This window comes from Carassius auratus, chromosome 7, assembly GCF_003368295.1.
Source record: "Carassius auratus strain Wakin chromosome 7, ASM336829v1, whole genome shotgun sequence".
NCBI lineage: Eukaryota > Metazoa > Chordata > Actinopteri > Cypriniformes > Cyprinidae > Carassius > Carassius auratus.
In genome coordinates this window covers 16,974,312-16,992,835 of record NC_039249.1, presented here as the reverse complement: position 1 = coordinate 16,992,835, position 18,524 = coordinate 16,974,312, and the positions used below count along the sequence as shown (strand labels likewise).

At 38.7% G+C, this 18,524-nt stretch overlaps 1 protein-coding gene across 14 annotated transcripts in view; it reads right to left on the bottom strand.

Moving 5' to 3' along the window:
• Positions 1-2,565: 2,565 nt before the first annotated feature.
• Positions 2,566-18,524, bottom strand: part of dgkza (diacylglycerol kinase, zeta a) — a 104,511-nt gene continuing 88,552 nt past the window's right edge. For all 14 annotated transcript variants that reach the window (XM_026267704.1, XM_026267705.1, XM_026267703.1 and 11 more), the window contains 6 exons: positions 14,985-15,019; positions 13,264-13,313; positions 11,330-11,450; positions 10,925-10,961; positions 10,600-10,699; positions 2,566-6,133 (listed from right to left, as the gene is read on the bottom strand). In XM_026267704.1, the coding sequence (XP_026123489.1) occupies positions 6,017-6,133; positions 10,600-10,699; positions 10,925-10,961; positions 11,330-11,450; positions 13,264-13,313; positions 14,985-15,019 (460 nt within the window). In that variant the 3' untranslated portion in view covers positions 2,566-6,016. The remainder of the gene's footprint in view (positions 6,134-10,599; positions 10,700-10,924; positions 10,962-11,329; positions 11,451-13,263; positions 13,314-14,984; positions 15,020-18,524) is intronic.

The window sequence follows — 18,524 nt, the reverse complement described above, 5'->3', positions numbered from 1 at the left end:
CCACAAAAAGGTCACCTACATCAATAAAAACAGGACAGGTTGAATCTGTAAAATATCTCTTTAAATCATAAAAGTACTTTCTTACAGTTCTGTGTATATTTTTGTTTATACTGCAAACGCCCTAAATCATTATAAACAGCTAAAATGTTTTCAGAGGCTATAGATTCTCTTCTTTTTTGCCTGCTATATGATTTCACGTGGGTGTATTTGTGAATGTGTGTGTAGACCCCTAAGGGCAGGAAACAGCGGCTCAATAGGACAAATGGTGCAGTCAGATAAACAATCTCTCCGCAGGCCTAGACAGGCCAGAACACAACACATACAATGACCTGAGCCAACTCATAAAGCCATTCTCATAGCATTCACATACTGTAAAACCCACTCTGACTATACAAACACACACTTGTTGCACAATCATGCACTTTTACAGCAGCACACACATGGCCCCATAGATCAATAAAAAATTATGGTAAACTACATGGATGTGGAGCATCAGATGATATTTTTGGTGATGGCATATTTGAAAATTGATTTTTATGGTTTTTCTGTAAGCTTTACATTTCAGTCAGAGCACATCTTCTGTAGTTCTTGTTTTAAAAATAATGCCTGTAATAGCCAACATGCATTACATGTGAATTTAGGACTGAGTGGATTTGATCACGTAAGTTATAGCATGTATTTTAAAACATTTTATTTTTTTCTTTGAATGCAATGTACTGTCCATTTCACACATCCGCTCCAAGAGGACTAAAAAGACCACAGGGAAAATGGTGTGGGGTGGGGGTGTTCGAGGAAATCAAAGTGGGGTGAGAAACAAAGAGAAAGAAAGAACGGGTTGAGAGGTTGGGAGGTTTATACAGGCTACATATTTTGTAGCAATCTGAAAAGGCAAGACCTCCTCCTTGATCTCCACAGTGAAACCTCTGTCTCCCAACAGAGGACCAGATGGAACAATCACTGCTTGAATAAAAGGCAGCTCACAGCCACCACAAATGATCCACAAAACCCCAACACTCCTCCTCTTGCCACTCTCTGCTTCTTTGGAGCAGCGGGAAGTCATGGGGAAGCTTGCCAAATGGGCAAAGGGTGAACCAGCATGTGAGTGTTTGTCCATGAAAAGGTTAAAGAGTTGAGGGTGAAGTCTAGCTTTCTAAGATAGAAGTGAAGCCGGCGTTCATGGTGTGATTATTCACTCAGAGCATGACCAGAAGAATGGACTTCATCTCACATACACATTATTATTATTTATTTTTAATATGTAATGAAAGACGACCGCAATGACTTTAAACAGTGAAGAGGTTATTCAGTTAATGCCATGTATCATAATCTAACAATGGACAACAATTACATCATTTTGTAAATCTAGGTTAATGTTGATTTGTGTTATTGTTTGTTGTCAATTCATGTTCATTCACATTGCATTCAATCATGTTAATTTACACAACCTGAAAAATTAGATGAAAAAATTATGTTAAAAATTTATGTATCACACATATATATATATATATATATATATATATATATATATATATATATATATATATATATATATATATATGTATCATATATAGACCTAATATATATGTATGTATTATATTTTCAAGTCTCACACAATCAAGTCTCACACAATTATAATTAAGAAAAAAATACAAATGAGTTACAGCAATAAAAATAATAATTAAATAAAAACATACAAAGAAAGAAAATCTTGCATAGAGCACATCATCAGGATTATACAGTCATATCATTTATGGTGATAACTCAATGACTGATATCATGACTCTTTTATTGGGACAGGAATTGCATTTCTCTTATTAATACCTGCGTCTCATCTCTGAGCCGACAGCTCACTCCTGCAGAGACAAAAAGAAACTCGGTATCAGAGTCTGGGGGAAATGTTGTTAATACATTCCAAGGATGATAAAACCGCATTAAAATGGAAATAGTTCTGAGCTGTTTTAGACTGCAAAGCCTCACATTCATCCATCTGTGGACTAGAGGGAGACCCGAATGCAATACAGGAGAATATACATTTTTCCAAAGCCTCTTAACCCCCCCCCCCCCCCAAAAAAAAAACTCTTACCTTAAAATAAGTAGCCACCGTTTAATCAACCTACTGTACATGAAAACACATGAGGGTCTGATTACTCTGAAGAGTTCTTAAGGCATAGAAAAAGCATTTATGTTCAAGTGGTGGATCAGATCTGACTCTTATCCTTTACACTGAATCAGACATTTTTTGCTTTAAAATTATTCACTCATTCAAATAATTCATAGGCTTTGTAAGATTATTATAAGGACAGAAAGATCACTCAACATCCAGTCTCTTAAAATATTTGTGAGAAGCAACAAATGACCTTGCTGTTCAGTATGAAATATTCAGGAGGCTTTATTATTTTATTAAACAGACAGCAACAGATAAGTTCACTGAAGAGATAAATATTAACTGCATTACAGAACAAAATATTCATAAAACATGTCTTTAAACCCAATATATTGCACTGAAACCCATACTTTCTGGTTTCTCCTCATCAAACCTCAAACTAGACACAAAATAAGTATAAATGTCAGATCGCTTTCCCTGTAAATCAATGAAAGAGGCAGTTCTTCATCGTCTTACTGCTTTCATGCATCTCAATGATGGCTAAAGGCTAAAGAGTTTCATTGAGCAAGAAAATACACAGCAACAAAACACATTCAGAAATTCAAAGTACATACATTACATTGCTTTGCCCTTTGAAAGTTAAAGTAAGATTTCCATATAAGAATAAAAAAATGTGAGATTTCTTGGAAAATCTCATCTCTTAAGTATGCCATAAAAATGGAGTGTGCATTGATAATATTGGTGATGAAGTACTGAAAATGGAATATACTTCAATAGTGTCTCCACTATATGAAGAAAAATAGGATATTAGAGGAAAAGTAAATAATGGCAAAACTAGTGCTTGCAGTGTATTGCTGACGATAAGAGAGGCTGAAATAAGCCATGTATTTAAAACTTGGTTTTAATAAGATAATGAAAGGTCTAGCTGTAAATAGCTGCTTGAGACAACATGTATGAATTATTTATAATGAAGCACTGTACATGATCTGATGTTTGGACGAGAAAAAATCATAGCAGAGGAGACTGAAGGGTAATATGATGCTGCCAGCATCACTAACAATCTCTTCTGAATGAGCCACAGAGTAAATGGATCAACACCAAAACAAAATAACCATATCATTAAAGCCTGGGTTATAAAATCTTAAAACTAGACTAAATTAAAAGTAACAGTGCAGGGTCAATGCAGGGCATAGACCTCACTTGCCCTTAGAGATATAGAAATGATATGCTAAATGCAGTCTTCAGCACTTAAAAACTGGCCATTAAAATTCATGCAGTAGAACATTATCATGCCAGTCAAAGATTCATATTGCTTGTGATCAGGTATGGAATTGTGGACACACTCATATTTGAAAATGACATAAGTAATTTAAGGTTGTTGTATTTCTATGGAAATACAAGTCCAAATCGATTACACATTTTACAGAAAAAAAAGTGTAAAAAGTCTAGTAGAGCATTGTAGCAAGGTTCTAACATATTTTAAATTAAAACGTAACAAACTCAGTACAACTGCTTTCAAAGATTCAAGCTTTAAAAACACGCTCCAAGTGTTGATGAATGAGTTGAAACATTTGTGGCAAATCTATGCCATCTGTTCTGCCTATTAGTCTGACAAACTCAAGTTTTAGGATTATGATAATTATGAAGAAACTCACAAAATTGTCTCTTAATCCCTGCAATCACTGAGTGCGAGAGGTTTTCTGTAGGCTGTTTATCTCAAACAGTAAAATTAAACGATCGAAATTCCTCAGTAAAGGAATGAAGTTGGCATGATTAAGTAAAAAGCTCTGTTGGCTTGAAGACCATTTACAGTGTCAGCCCATCTGCTAGCTTTGGTTTCTCCCAGAATGCATTTGTGATGCGATGTATGTCTAAAGCAGTGGTTCCCAACCCTGACCCTGGAGGCACCCCAACACTGCATGTTCTGCAAGTCTCCTTAATCAAACACATCTGATTCGGGTCATTGTTGGGAACCACGGGTCTAAACTATATGAAACTGCTTTTTGATTACTATAGTATGGGAGTTATTTAGTAACACCAATCGTAAAAATGTATTTGTGTCCTATATATATCAGCCTTTACACTTCTCAGATGGAACATGAAAAGAATGGGATGAAAGGATAAAAATAGGAACAATTTCTATTGTCAAAATGTAAATTAAATTAAAAAATTTAATTTATGCATTTAGCAGATGATTTTATCCAAAGTGACTTAAAGAGCATTCAGGCTATGAAAATGCAGTGCTCTACCAATTGAGCTACAGGAGCAAACCCAATTTTTCATACTAAAAAGGTCTAAGGGGGGTATCTCTGACCTTTAAAAAAAAAAATAGTCTTAAGAATTTTAAGTAATCCGATCATTAAGACATATCACATGTTTATTGAAAGAGTTCAGTGAGTTCAGTGTTTATGGCATATGATGTCATTCATATAATCTCGTTCATCAAGGCTCCTGTCAAACAGCTGTCTGGGTAAAAGGGTGAGATGGATGGATAGATGGTTTTTGAAACACTCAAACTTTCCAAAGAAAGAACATAACTGAGAGTGCTGAAAATGCATTTCCAACAGCAAATGAATAGCACTAAAGATGCTAGTGTGTTAACCCAAACACAGTGTTACTTATTTACAATATGAATACGCATACATACTGTAGAATTACATTGTAAAGAACTTTGAAATAAGTGGGTCATATCATTGATGAAGTAGTAACTCTCTGGACAGAGAAGAGTTTCATCCTATAATGTAAATAAGTCATAAATTACTTATATTATTAAATATGTACGCTTTCAATGCCAAATGAATTTCAATATATAATGATTTAGGAAAATAAATATAAGCATCCTTAAATCTCGTCTAAATGTCTAAAAGACATCAGCACAAAAAAAAAAAAAAAATGGAACAAAACGATAAACTTACAGAGTGCGTTGTTTTATCACAAAGATTTAAGAAAAATGAGCTGAATCACAAAGAGATCTATTCTCAACTCCAATAAACCAAAATCTAAAGTTTTATAATACAAACATGACCACACATCTTTTAGAGCTACAAATTATATAAACATCTATTTACTTAAAAATATTGTAGGAAAGAAGCCGTATTTGAGTACAACAATTATAAATCCAGAGTATAGAATAAAGAAGGCAATCAAAGCTACAGTGCAAATGCCTCTTAAACAGAAGCTACTAGAAACAGCACAGAAATCTATGAAAATGCAAAATCCTTCCCATGACACACCTGAAAAACATCTAAATAGTTCTGATACTTGAGATCAAGAACCCAGAGAACATTCCGATCTTTGAACCAACCTGAACTCTTTCAGTGCAGGGCAGTCTAAAAAGTTACATTATACTGTACATTAACAACATGTCATTTAATGGCTCTACTGTCTTTAGGAAATAAGTCAGCTAACTGAAATGTTGGTTCTGGTTAATGCGCTGTACGACCAACCAGATTATTGCTCAGCCATGACAGAGCAATACTGAACCTAGTTGTGGAGTCAGGGCTATGGTGAATGCTCCAGATACTTTTACAGACAGGGATGAATCTGGAGACAGACACCAGCCCATGCATCTTTAAATCCTCATTGTATTCGTTTAACATTCAGCATTGTCAAACTAGAAAAGCAAGCTTGATGAGTGCATTAACATATGGATTCTGTCTCATAAATACAAACTCTTAAGATGTTTTGGCAGTGCGATGAAATGAAAGACATTAAGTCATTCAGAGAAAGATGATGAAAGCTTGGGACCCCTTCAGAGACAGTACAGTGTGCAACCATCTTCCCTCTCTGGGAATGTATCACCCCCGCTGCGGTCCAGAGAGCCTAAGACAGGTTTAGCGATACATTTTTGGTAACTGTTGTTTTGGCACAAAAAGGAGGGCACCGGTTGAGGTGAGGGTTGAGAGGTTAAAGTCAAACAGCAGTCTCCTGGTCCTCACGCTGGATCATTTGGTAGTGCTGGCGGTTCTCGAGATACGCCGCAAGTTCTGCATCTTTCGCCTTCTCAGCACGATGCTTTGGAGTGTCCCCCTGGAAACGAAGAGACATGTTAAGTCCAAACATAACTAACTGACTGACAGACAGACAGTTAATAAAAAAAAAAAAAAAAAAACTCAAATTCAAATGTTGTGGAAAAGTTCATTTATTTCAGTAATTCAACTCAAATTGTGAAACTTGTATATTAAATAAACAGACTGAAGTAGTTTAAATCTTTGGTACTTTTAATTGTGATGATTTTGGCTCACATTTAACAAACACCCACCAATTCATTATCTCAACAAATTAGAATATGGTGACATGCCAATGTGATAATTAACTCAAAACATCTGCAAAGGTTTCCTGAGCCTTCAGAGTGGTCTCTCAGTTTGGTTGACTAGACTACACAATCATGGGGAAGACTACTGATCTGACAGTTGTCCAGAAGACAATCATCGACACCCTTCACAAGGAGGGTAAGCCACAAAAATGCATTGCCAAAGAAGCTGGCTGTTCACAGAGTGCTGTATCCAAGCATGTTAACAGAAAGTTGAGTGGAAGTATATAGTGTGGACGAAAAAGATACACAACCAATGGAGAGAACCGCAGTCTTATGAGGATTGTCAGCAAAATCAATTCAAGAATTTGAGTAACTTCACAAGGAATGGACTGAGGCTTGGGTCAAGGCATACAGACATGTCAAGGAATTTGGCTACAGTTGTCGTATTTCTCTTGTTAAGCCACTCCTGAACCACAGACAACATCAGAGGTGTCTAAGGAGAAGAAGAACTGGACTGTTGCCCAGTGGTCCAAAGTCCTCTTTTCAGATGAGAGCAAGTTTTGTATTTCATTTGGAAACCAAGGTCCTAGAGTCTGAAGGAAGGGTGGAGAAGCTCATAGCTCAAGTTGCTTGAAGTCCAGTGTTAAAGGGTTAGTTCACCCAATAATTAAAATTATTTAATTAATAACTCACCCTCATGTCGTTCCAAACCATTGAGACCTCCGTTTATCTTCGGAACACAGTTTAAGATATTTTAGATTTAGTCCGAGAGCTCTCAGTCCCTCCATTGAAGCTGTGTGAGGGTTAGTTAGAAAATTTTTAAGCATCGAAAATACATTTTGGTCCAAAAATAGCAAAAACTACGACTTTATACAGCATTTTCTTCTCTTCTGTGTCTGTTGTGAGAGAGTTCAAAACAAAGCAGTTTGTGATATCCGGTTCGCGAACAAATCACTCGATGTAACTGGATCTTCTTGAACCAGTTTACCAAATCGAACTGAATCGTTTCAAACGGTTTGCGTCTCCAATACGCATTAATACACAAATGACTAAAGCTGTTAACTTTTTTTAATGTGTCTGACACTCCCTCTGAGTTCAAACAAACCAACATCCCGGAGTAATTCATTTACTAAAACAGTACACTGACTGAACTGATGTGAAGAGAGTGGTCCATTTTTAAAACCAAAGTCACTGCACCCATTTACCAAAAAGATTTTAGAGCACTTCATGCTTCCTTCTGCTGACAAGCTTTTTAGAGATGCTGATTTCATTTTCCAGCAGGATTTGGCACCTGCCCACACTGCCAAAAGCACCAAAAGTTGGTTAAATGACCATGGTGTTGGTGTGCTTGACTGACCACCAAAGATAATCTGTCGGGCATTGTCAAGAGGAAAATGAGACACACACACCCATACACACACTCAGTGGTGGCCAAAATTATTAGAACACTATTATTTTTGACAGGTAAAATATGGTTTTAAGTCAGTTATTTCTAACTTGCTGTAGTGTGCGAGTAGGAAATATCAGTTTACATTTCCAGACATTAATTTTGCCATTAATTGTAATAATGCAGTTTTTGTTTGCAGAAGGAGTCTGACAACAGCTAGTGCTCCACACAGAGATCTGATCTCATCATCATAAGTCTGTCTGGAATAACATGAAGAAACAGAACAACCTGAGACAGACTCAATCCAGAAGAACTGTGGAAATGTCTCCAAGATGCTTCAAGAAACCTGCAAACGCTACCTGAAAAACTATGTGCAAGTGCACCAAGGGCAAAAATTGCTTTAAAAGCAGAGGATGGTCACACCAAATGCTGATTTTAGTTAATCACAGTTAATTAAAAATAAAATCTATTTATATATTTTTTGACGGCATTTTTACATTAGTGCCTAAAACTTTTAACAGTACTGAAGCTTGATATAATTGACTATTTATCATTAAACTGTTCTCTGTTCCACTGAGACTTCAATTACAAATACAAACACAAGCTGAAGTTCAAGAAGACGCTTCGTGAACTGAAGCAAAATACACAGAGAACATCTATGGTTGCTCCAGGCCCTAATTAGGGACCGTTTCTTTCAAACAAAGTCTTCATGAACAATGAAGAAGGGAAATCAAAGATTGCACTGAGCCTCTAATGGTAAACATGTTCTCTCAGAAAACGCCTCTCTTTTTCCGTGTTGCTGGTGCCAGCATTGCTCAACAGTAATTGTTGTTAATTGCAGGCAGGCCTGGTGCAGAGAGTCTAAGAGGAAAAGTGCTGGACTGTTCCCGTCGGACAGAGCTCGGAGCACTCAAACTGCCCGCCAGGCGCTTTCATTGTTGCGGCACAGATGAAGCCGCCTTTGTTCAGTACTGTACAGTACGACCGGGCACCAACACCTTTTCATACTAGGCAACTTCCAGTGCGGTGCTGCATCCCTACATTTTCTGCCTTTCAGATGCAAACAAAGTCAGTTCTGGAAAAGCTGTCAAAAGCTACAGCGTCACAATGGAGACTATTGGCCATGATGAACCAAAATATACTAGTTATACAGGAGGGGAAAAAAAGTGGTTAAAAGACTAATCCCTGCAGGGCATGCCGAACAGAAATATAATCACACTTTTAGAGTGCTTTTAAAAACCAGCCTTCCTCATACAAGTCACAAAGGATAGAAGGGGAGAACATTATGGAATGGATAATGGGAATGCTTATTATATAAAGACAGATGGATAGCATGTAAAAGAGAAAACCGAGGGAGGGAGTCAGAGAGGAGGAGTGTGCTTCATAACAGGGCAACGAACGATGAGTCACTCTATCCTGGATATGATGTTTTCTGGTTTGAATGAAACCAAAAGTGCAGGATCCTTAGATTTGATGGAAACAGAGGGAAAGCAGAGCAGAAAAGTGCTGATGGAGCCGTTAATCGCAACAGACCACAGTCAAGGAAAATGGCGCCGCTAAATCAGGTCTTGTTCAGATCGAGTCTGTCAGGAGCACAGGGGTACAGTCTCCCTGAAGAGGGAAGATGAAAATCATGGGACATCCTCTGAAGAGAAAAATCTTCATGTTGGTCTGCTCTCAGAAGGTGTCAGACCGGTGACTTTACACATTTCATCTCCCTCAACAGCACACGAGTTACTGATAATTACACAGATAGAAGTGAAGGCTGTCAGACAGACTGGAGTCCATCGGCACCCAGGAGACTCAATCAGTGCCGTCTCACACATTTATCAGATGGGAGCTGGGAAAGGGCCGCTAGAGGAGACCCAGTGGTAATGCTGAGAGTTCTAACCACAAATGAGATTTCTGTGCTTTGTGGAAAATCATTCCCTCATAGATCTCTTCAAATAAGTCGTTTTTAAATTGATGTTTCTTCTGAAAAGAAGAGAGGCAGTAATTAGGGTCTAGTGTGTCTACAGCTGTGTGTAATTTTGCGGTACACCAATCAGAAGTGCTGCAGGAGATCTTGAGTCTCTTGGCTGGATCTGTGGAGGTGAGCGGGGGAGAGGGAGGGTTGCTGGGGGGAAGAATGGTTCCTTGTTTCATGCGAAGGTCTTAGTCAGCACTGACTAACAGAGCGGTTGAGTACAGAGACGTCCAGGGATGGAGACCAGCTGGAGGCTGCAGCCAAAATGAGAGAGATCCAAAAGCAACAAACGTCTAAAGAGAACCTGTTTGGCATGAATCTGGCATCAGAACTTAAATTATTCCTTCCTGAAATTCTTATAGCAAGCACAAACAGGGTTTCAAATGCTATGACATTATTTCTCATTGTGTTTTTTGTTAGGTACAACACCAGACCTGGTCATGTGACTTTTCTGTGCATGTAAGTGGACCGCTATGAACATCCATTCATCATCATTTCCTCACCTTCATGTTGTTCCAAACCCATAAGACTTGGGTTAATCATTGAAACACAAACTAGGATATTATTTTTATGAAACCTGAGAGTTTTGTTACTTCACTGAAAGGCCAAGTTAAACAAATCCATATAAATCAAGCCATTTAATTAAACTCTCGTTAATATAAACAATCTCTTCATGCGCTTATTTATATTAAACAATCCAAACAATAATCAATGTAATTTGTATTTCGAAGAATAACCTTTAACAAAGACTTGTGAGATTTGAATGGCATGAGATTGATTAAATGAGTACAACATGTTCATTTTTTGGGGAACTATTCCTTTATTCCAGCATCAAACATGAACATAAAGTGTATTTCTCTACTTATCTATCTACGAGTCTATCTCACCTGTAAGTCTGTCTTCATGAGAGATGCTCCCGCCTCCACGAGGTAATGACAGATTGTCCTCTGACACAACGAGGCCGCTTTGTGCAATACTGTCTCTCCACTGAATAAAAAAAGAAAGAGAGACAGAGAGGAAGCAAGAGATCAAGACAGAGGGATAAACAGAGAGGACAGGAGGCAGAAAGCCAAGTTTGGAGGTTGTTAAAAAGCCTGCTAAGATAATTCTTAAAAAACCATGGCCTTCCTGACTACAGTAACATAAAACAGAACTAGAACTTTTACTGTCAACAGATAAAAATAACAAATGTCTATTGAGTAAGACACTCACTTTTCTCTCTCCGTTACATCCAGGATATCAGTGGGTGCTGTGGAAAAAGAGAAAAATAAAATCAAACCTTGCAAGCACACTAAAGCATGTGCCCTGAGGTGATGGTGTGTTGCTTAATGAAGAGCTGTAAAAAGCTTGCGTGGGAGAGAGAGATGGCCTGCTTTACACAGCACCCCACCACACACTACAGATAACACACAACAGAGACTGAGTTTGGACACACCAGAATGTGTTTCTTGTGATCATAGAGTCCTGTTGATCTAAAGGACTGGAAGCTAAAAAATATGTTCTGCAGCTTTTAAAATGATTGTTAAACATACAGGCATAGAAATTGCATGGATATAGCCATTTTGTCTATGCCAGCAGTTACAGCGTTTACAGATATGCTTAACCTGATTATTTTACCATTATCAATGATGTATCTGACGATCTCTTTGCTGCCCACTTCCACAGCATAGTGCAGCAGGGTGCGGCCCACCGGGTCCTGCACACACAGGTCAGCCCCGCTCTTGTGCAGCTCCTTCAACTGCAGAGAAAAAGCTGCCAGTCATACAAACAAACACTGAGATAAACATATCCCAAACAACAGAAAACAAAAGACAGCATCATTATGGGAAGCCACATGGTACCCTGATCTCTGAGTCTTATTAATTATTGCAAAGCGCCAAAAAAAAGGACTGGTTATTCAATCAGACAGAATCTAATGATGGTCTCAGCACAAGGTTGGCTGGAGGATGATGGCAAACATGCCAGTGACGTCTCATGCGATTAAGCCCAAAATCTGTCAGAAACAAGCCAGGACTCTTTTATACACCAGAGAGAGTTTGGGAATAAAATACTAGCATTATCACCAATCCAGTGTGTCTAGAAAGATCAGTATCATCCACCAGTTTTCAGTCTGACTTGGAGGAGATTCCTGATGATGAATGCCCTGAGAGGAAAGAGAAGACACCATCCACACACCACACAGTGCACTCTCTGCACTCCACAACTGGGTAATTACAGACACACCTGAGCATCTGTGTGTGAGTCTGAATGTACTTCTGTATATTTCATTCGAGTTTAAATGTCAGAGTTGACTGTTTATGGCTCTATGGTCCAGCTTTGAGATGTTAGTTCACCCAAAAATTTTAATTCTGTCATTAATTACCCTCATGTCAATCCAAACCCCTAATCACATCGTTCATCTTTGGAACACAAATTAAGATAAGACTGATGAAATCCGAGAGCTTTCTGTCCCTGTATAGACAGCAAGGGTCCTCCCACAGTCAAGGCACAGAAATGTAGTAAGGACGTTGTTAAAATAGTCCATGTGACATCAGTGGTTCAACTGCAGTTTTATGAAGCTACAAAAACACTTTCTGTGCTCAAAGAAAACCAGAACAACAATTTTATTCAATGATCTCTTCTGAGACAGTCCTCTGCCATTATCCAGGCACGCGCATTGCTTTCCTCTGCTCGTAAACAAGGTAAAATGTGATAATGGCAGAGGACTATCCTGGAAGATAAGAAATCGTTGAATAAAGTCATTTTTTGCTTGCTTTGTGCACAAAAAGTAGCTTCATAAAATTACGGTCGAATCTCTGATGTCACATGGACCATTTTAATGATGTCCTTTCTATGTTTCTGTGCCTTGATCAAGGTAGGACCCTTGCGGTCTATGGTGGGTCAGAGAGATCTTGGATTTAATCAAAATCAATTTGTTTTCCGAAGATGAGCGAAGGTCTTATGGGTTTGGAACAACATTAGGGTGAGCAATTATTGACAGAATTGTCATTTTTGGGTGAACTAACCCCCTAAAAGATGATGTATTGGGGAAGGTAAAGGATGCTGTGTACTGTACATAGGTGCCCACTGCAACATGCCAAACACCCTCATTAATATCTGAAATGTCACCTCTTCTCCTCTCTGTATGGAGGCATTACGAGTGGGAACAGGTTTTGGGCTGGGTGTGAGAGATTATAATTCTAGAGAAAGCCTGTTTGGTCACCATAGAAACTGAGAAAGAGTGAAAGGGCAAGAGAATATGCAGGATCATTTATCTGGTTCCGCCTCCGCTCTGCTAGATACTTGACATTTAATGGTGAGGTCAGTCCTGCGTTAGAGACCACAGAATATCCTTTAGGCCGAGTGAACATTTAACTAAAAGCACACTGGTCGCTCTCTTGCATATTAAATCACTGTCAGAACACAACATCCGAGCTACCTTCTCAAATAGGGTGTATGTGCATTAAATAAAACCTCTCCCAAAAGACAACACCAAAATCGGAGAGGCCTAGAAGGTGAAAAAGTAAGGTTGTTGTATTTACGTGCTTAATGTATTCAAATGATGCTCTTACCTTCTGGTGGTCCTTCTTCTTCACACATTCAATTAGATCGTCTGCTGACACTGTTTAAAGAAGATTACTCCATTAATAAAGATTCAAGGGTATTATTTTATAGTTCTTGAGCTTATTTTGACTTAAATAATTACAAAGCAAATACTGTTAGATTAAATGTGACTAGATGTGTGACTAATGAGTGTCATTAGAATAAATAAATGTTCAATAGAGACTGAACTTTTGCTGTTTTTGGTATGGCTTATCTGGATGAAGCCATTTTAGACCAACGTAGTAACTGGTTTAGAGACTGAAATTTTTTTTATGAACCTAGTAAATTAGATTTTATGCAGACTAAACATTTTTGAAAAGCCAAGCAATTATTGAAGTTTTATTATGGGCACTGTCGAGTAGTAACCTGACCTTACTTTCTTGATTGAATGACATAAACGCACAGAAAAATGATGGAAGCATGCGGTTACATCCAACCTGACAGATCTATATACATACATTATTTTTATGGGATTACTGCTGAGATTCAGGCTTAGGCAAAAACACTGTTTGGAAGATGGATTTATGAGAAGATGAGAATAAGCATAAAACATCAGCATAAAAACAAATGCATTATTTGTAAAAGATCTTTAAAAACTGTTAACCAGAAAATGTGCACTAGTGTTATAGTTTCCTCATGGCAACTGATGACTCCATTATTACTTAGAGGTATTATTATTCAGAAACCGCCTGCATGCACAAATCACTTATGCATATTTGTTCAATATTAAGTTATTCAGAGTTACACAAGAAGATGTTCTGTTTATTTAATGCTTTGGGAGCAGACAGTTAAAAAAGGGAGTAAAAAATATGATTTTAATTATGGGTGTTGTTAATCACATTAGCTGATGCTGGCTCTGAGGGTTCAGTCTCAATATGCTAAATCTGTGTTCAAAGCTCTGCAATGCCCTTTGTAGATTTGCCTTCCTAATCCAGCAATCTTGTGTGTTGCTTCACAAACCTCGAGAGGTAAATATGAAAACACCCAGCTGGGATGTCAGGCTAACACGCCTGTAGAGCGCACTGCGTGGCTAAATCTACACCTGTGTCTAAAGATATGCCCGCTCCAATCCAGCTCTCAAAACTTGGCCGCTTTACGGAATTGAAGAGTCTCTTTTTCCAGTCTAGAGAAAGCATGCACAGGGCCAAATCAGGTTTTCGGAAATGCATTACTCCTCTGCTCATGCCAGCAAGCTTTGGAGCTAGCGCTGAATTCTAATGTGGATCAATGTGAGTGATGATAACCTGCTCTGCCTCGCTGCACCTCACAGACTGTTAGACAGTGCTCTCCTCCTCCTCTCTCTCTTCCACCTCTACCAATGCCAAGAGAGCGGAAAACACCACAGCCTTGGCACATGACCTCTCCTGACAGGCAGCAGCTCATTAAAAAGGAACAAGAATGAAGTCCAAGGAGCGTTTAACACTCAACTTACACGTAATGAATGTCAGAAACGATTCACAGAGCAAGAGCTGTTCCTCCACTACATTTAGCAGTCCCAATTTGCTTTTCGCAGAGACCTGAGACACTGTACGAATTTAACTTGTTCTCACAAGAAAAGACTAAAATTCAGCCCTCATTGTGTTTCCATTTCCATTTATTCATTCAGAATTTGACCAGTGCAACTCCGGAAAAAGTTCACTTGATGTTCACTGAAAAGATGCAAAGTTAGAGCACTGCTTAAACTTCTTACCAGAGTTTGCATTGTTCAGGTTGCTCTTGTCAAACCTGTGGGAGAAACAGAAACATCTGAGTGAATGATACACTTCAAAGCAACACTTCAAGATACACTTCAAAAATCTTTTAGAGGACTTCTTCACAGTAAGCATCTGAAGCCTACGTATGTTCTTGATACACACACTGTGTGTGAAGCTATTAATCTCATCTTCTGATGTTTTGCTTTATGATTCTGTTCAAATGATCCTAAAGAATGGCTAAGCATTTCACATGCATGCAGACTGTTTTATCCCTTCTCAACATACATCTCAGAAATTTAATGAGCAAATAAAAAAATGACTTCAAATTAGCTTCAACATATAAGAGCAAGAGATGAATTGAGGATGGAACCAAAACTCAGTTAATGTCACTGCAATGTTGTCATGAGGTCTGCTGGACATATTTGAGACTGGACAGAGTATTGAGCAGGGCATGTCAGTTAGAAAATTGTTTTGACTGGAGTGGTGCTGATGCCATCAAAGTACCACAAGAGTGATTCGAGGGCAGTCGGCTGGACCAGCCAGCATAATTTTTCCCGAGTGGCTGCAGGGGCTCTGATGATAACAGCCATTTCACGATTGGTCAGACTCACAGATGGTGTGCATTTCATATTTATTCTGATCATTCAAGTTCCACTAATGCTCACACATCAGTGTTTTTAAAACAGTAAAAACTCTTTTCATGTACTCTTAATGTCATACTGTTACAAATGTTATGTTCATCAAAACAAATAAATAGTACGTCAACATTCTAAACATTCTTCTCCATATTAAGAAGCATATAACAGTGTTTCTGGTTGCTAGACATAAAATTCAAAAGTGTGTTTATCGGAGTAATATTTAATCTAATCCACGTAATGTGTGAACATCATTGCGAGAACTTTAAAATGTTCAATTTGATAGCTCCTTTTTCAACTCCTCCCCCAAAAATCTGGCTGATCGGTAAAGGTAAGCACAGCCAAAGTCGAACCCGCCTATTGATGGTGATGTTGACACCATCGAGGCCCCTACACCTCCTCTCTGTCTCTTCTCCTGACTGGAGCATCTTCTGTGTGCTCTCACCTGAAAGAATATTTGATCAAAGAGCTCCCCACCACACAACAAGAAGCCTGGGACATTAAGAAACAGAGACGTGTGGCACATAGGGCTTTGAAACCTGAACTTCGCTAGAAACAGTGTGGCTCTGAGCTTGTTCTTTCACCAGTAACACCTACAGTCTCTCATATAAGAGTTGACTATAATGCAGATCTTTGGTATTTCATAATGAAGTGCAATACAAGTGTCAGAGGTCAAGAGAGGTCAGATCATGGTCAATTGAAAAACAATGAATGCATTTCACTTCGAATACACCGTCTCAGATTAAGTGAGACAGACAAAGAGGGAGGGAGAGGTAACAGAATTCATGAACACTTAAGTCAAAGCCACAACACAGTGTTTCCATTGAGACATGTCTATGAGTGATTGTGTCTGTGTGTGTGTGTGTGTGTGTGTGTGTGTGTGAGAGAGAGAGAGAGAGAGAGAGAGAGAGAGAGAGAGAGAGAGAGAGAGAGAGAGAGAGAGAGAGTGTTGGTGGGGCCTTGCTAAGGAATCTGAGTGTTTCCCATAATTAAAAGCAGTTCGCAGGCTCATAAATCTGGGCTCTGACATGTCTTTCCAACACACACACCTTTGCTGTAATGTTTGCATGCCTCCTCTAGCCCTGCAGCTGAGGTTCAGCCTTCAGGCAGTGAAATTTGCTCAGGTAAGTGGATCTCAGATCCCTGAAATCACAAATCACCACTCTCAGCTATAAAAAAAATCCATCTCCATCAATCACAATTTATCTTTTCATATATGTTCAGAGCAGCCAATCTTTTCCTGTGTGACTGAAAGTTCACACAAAACTTAAGAACAGATTCACATCACTGAACTAATCTCTTGCTGAAGTGATCAGCATCCACATTTTATTTTCAGCCATATTAATTTTGCTGAGATACAACCTCTTGGTGAACAGCTGCGTTGGGACTCACATTACAGCACATGAGGAGGGAAGATTCGACAATGGCACTCAAATCTCTATGTATTACGAGAGCTTGATGCATGCCATCTAACCATCATGTCCTGGAGGAAAAACTGGCAATGGTTTATTCCCCCAGCCTAAATGATCATCCAGTGTTTAAACATGTCTGAACCATTCGTTGGTATGTAACCCAGACGGCAGCTGTAATTACTCACGTTCCTCAGCCTGCTTTCACAACACACAACACACTCATACACTAAGACACGCTAACATGAACCCTGAACTCACACACATGCTCACAGCAGCTTTAATGGGGTTATTGAGTTTTTGCTAGCTGTAATTGCTAGTAATTTAGCACATTTGGAGAAAGGGTAGAAATGTGACATTGGGCCAATTATTCGATATGAGTCCAGAAACCTCTTATTAGCTCTAGAGAGAAACAGGAATCTGAATGAGGGCCAGCCTGGCGTTCCCTCAGCCAGATCACCAGCTCCTACCACCAGCTCTCATAAATCGCATTTGCAGGCCAGTTTTATTATTGATTGTGGACTGGAATGTTCTCCTCTAATCACTACTGAGATTTATGAGCAGAAGTTTTTCTTTAAACAAAAGCAGGTCTTAATAAGGGCGCTTGATGGTCCATGCTGTGAATACAATACCATTAGAGGAAACTTCAATATACTTCAATGTAGGAAAGCTTTAAGGGTCAAAGTTCAGCTCACTAGGGACCAATAAGACTTTGGCATCTACGGGACCTCAGCTTGATAATGAAGGCTGTGATGCACCATTAAACTGCCCTCGCTCTTCTTGAGTATCTTTCCTTGTTTGCTTCTCCTCATCAATTTTTCTCCTTCCAATTTACCATTTGCAGACATCACATTAAAGATGGTTGACTCAGACTGCTCAGGAAACAAAGGGCTAATCTCGCACTCGCGCTCCTGCTTCCTCCTGTTGTTATTTGCTTTGAGTCTCAGTGTTCTGATGTAAATCTGCCTCAGAATGAGAGTAACTCATGGGGCTCAGCTATAATTCCATTAGAGGAAAATGCAAATCCCTCATTTATGTATGACAGAAAAACAACATAAACATGCATCATTTAATTATGGCTCCTATTCAAAATTAAACCAACAATAGCAGAAACCTAATCAATTTCCCTTGTAGACAGACATAGATAGAGAGCGAGAGAGAGGACAAGCTACTGGTTTAATCAAACTTTCGAGCATGTTAAGCTGATTTGAGGAATTGATTAGCTGTAGAATATGAGCACGGGAAGAGATAGTGTCATATAAGAACAGATTAATGATTTTTTCAGGCAGTCACAATTTAAACAAGCTATCTTTGTTCTTGTCTGTGTTGAAGCCATCCCTTAAAGGGACAGTTCCCCCTTAAAAAAAACAAAGTATTCTTTTAACATTTATTCATTCTAATGGCATTTCAAACATCTATGACTTTGACACTGTTCAAGATTTCCTGTTTTATGTTGAACAGTCATACGGGTTAGAACAAGAGGATGGGTAAA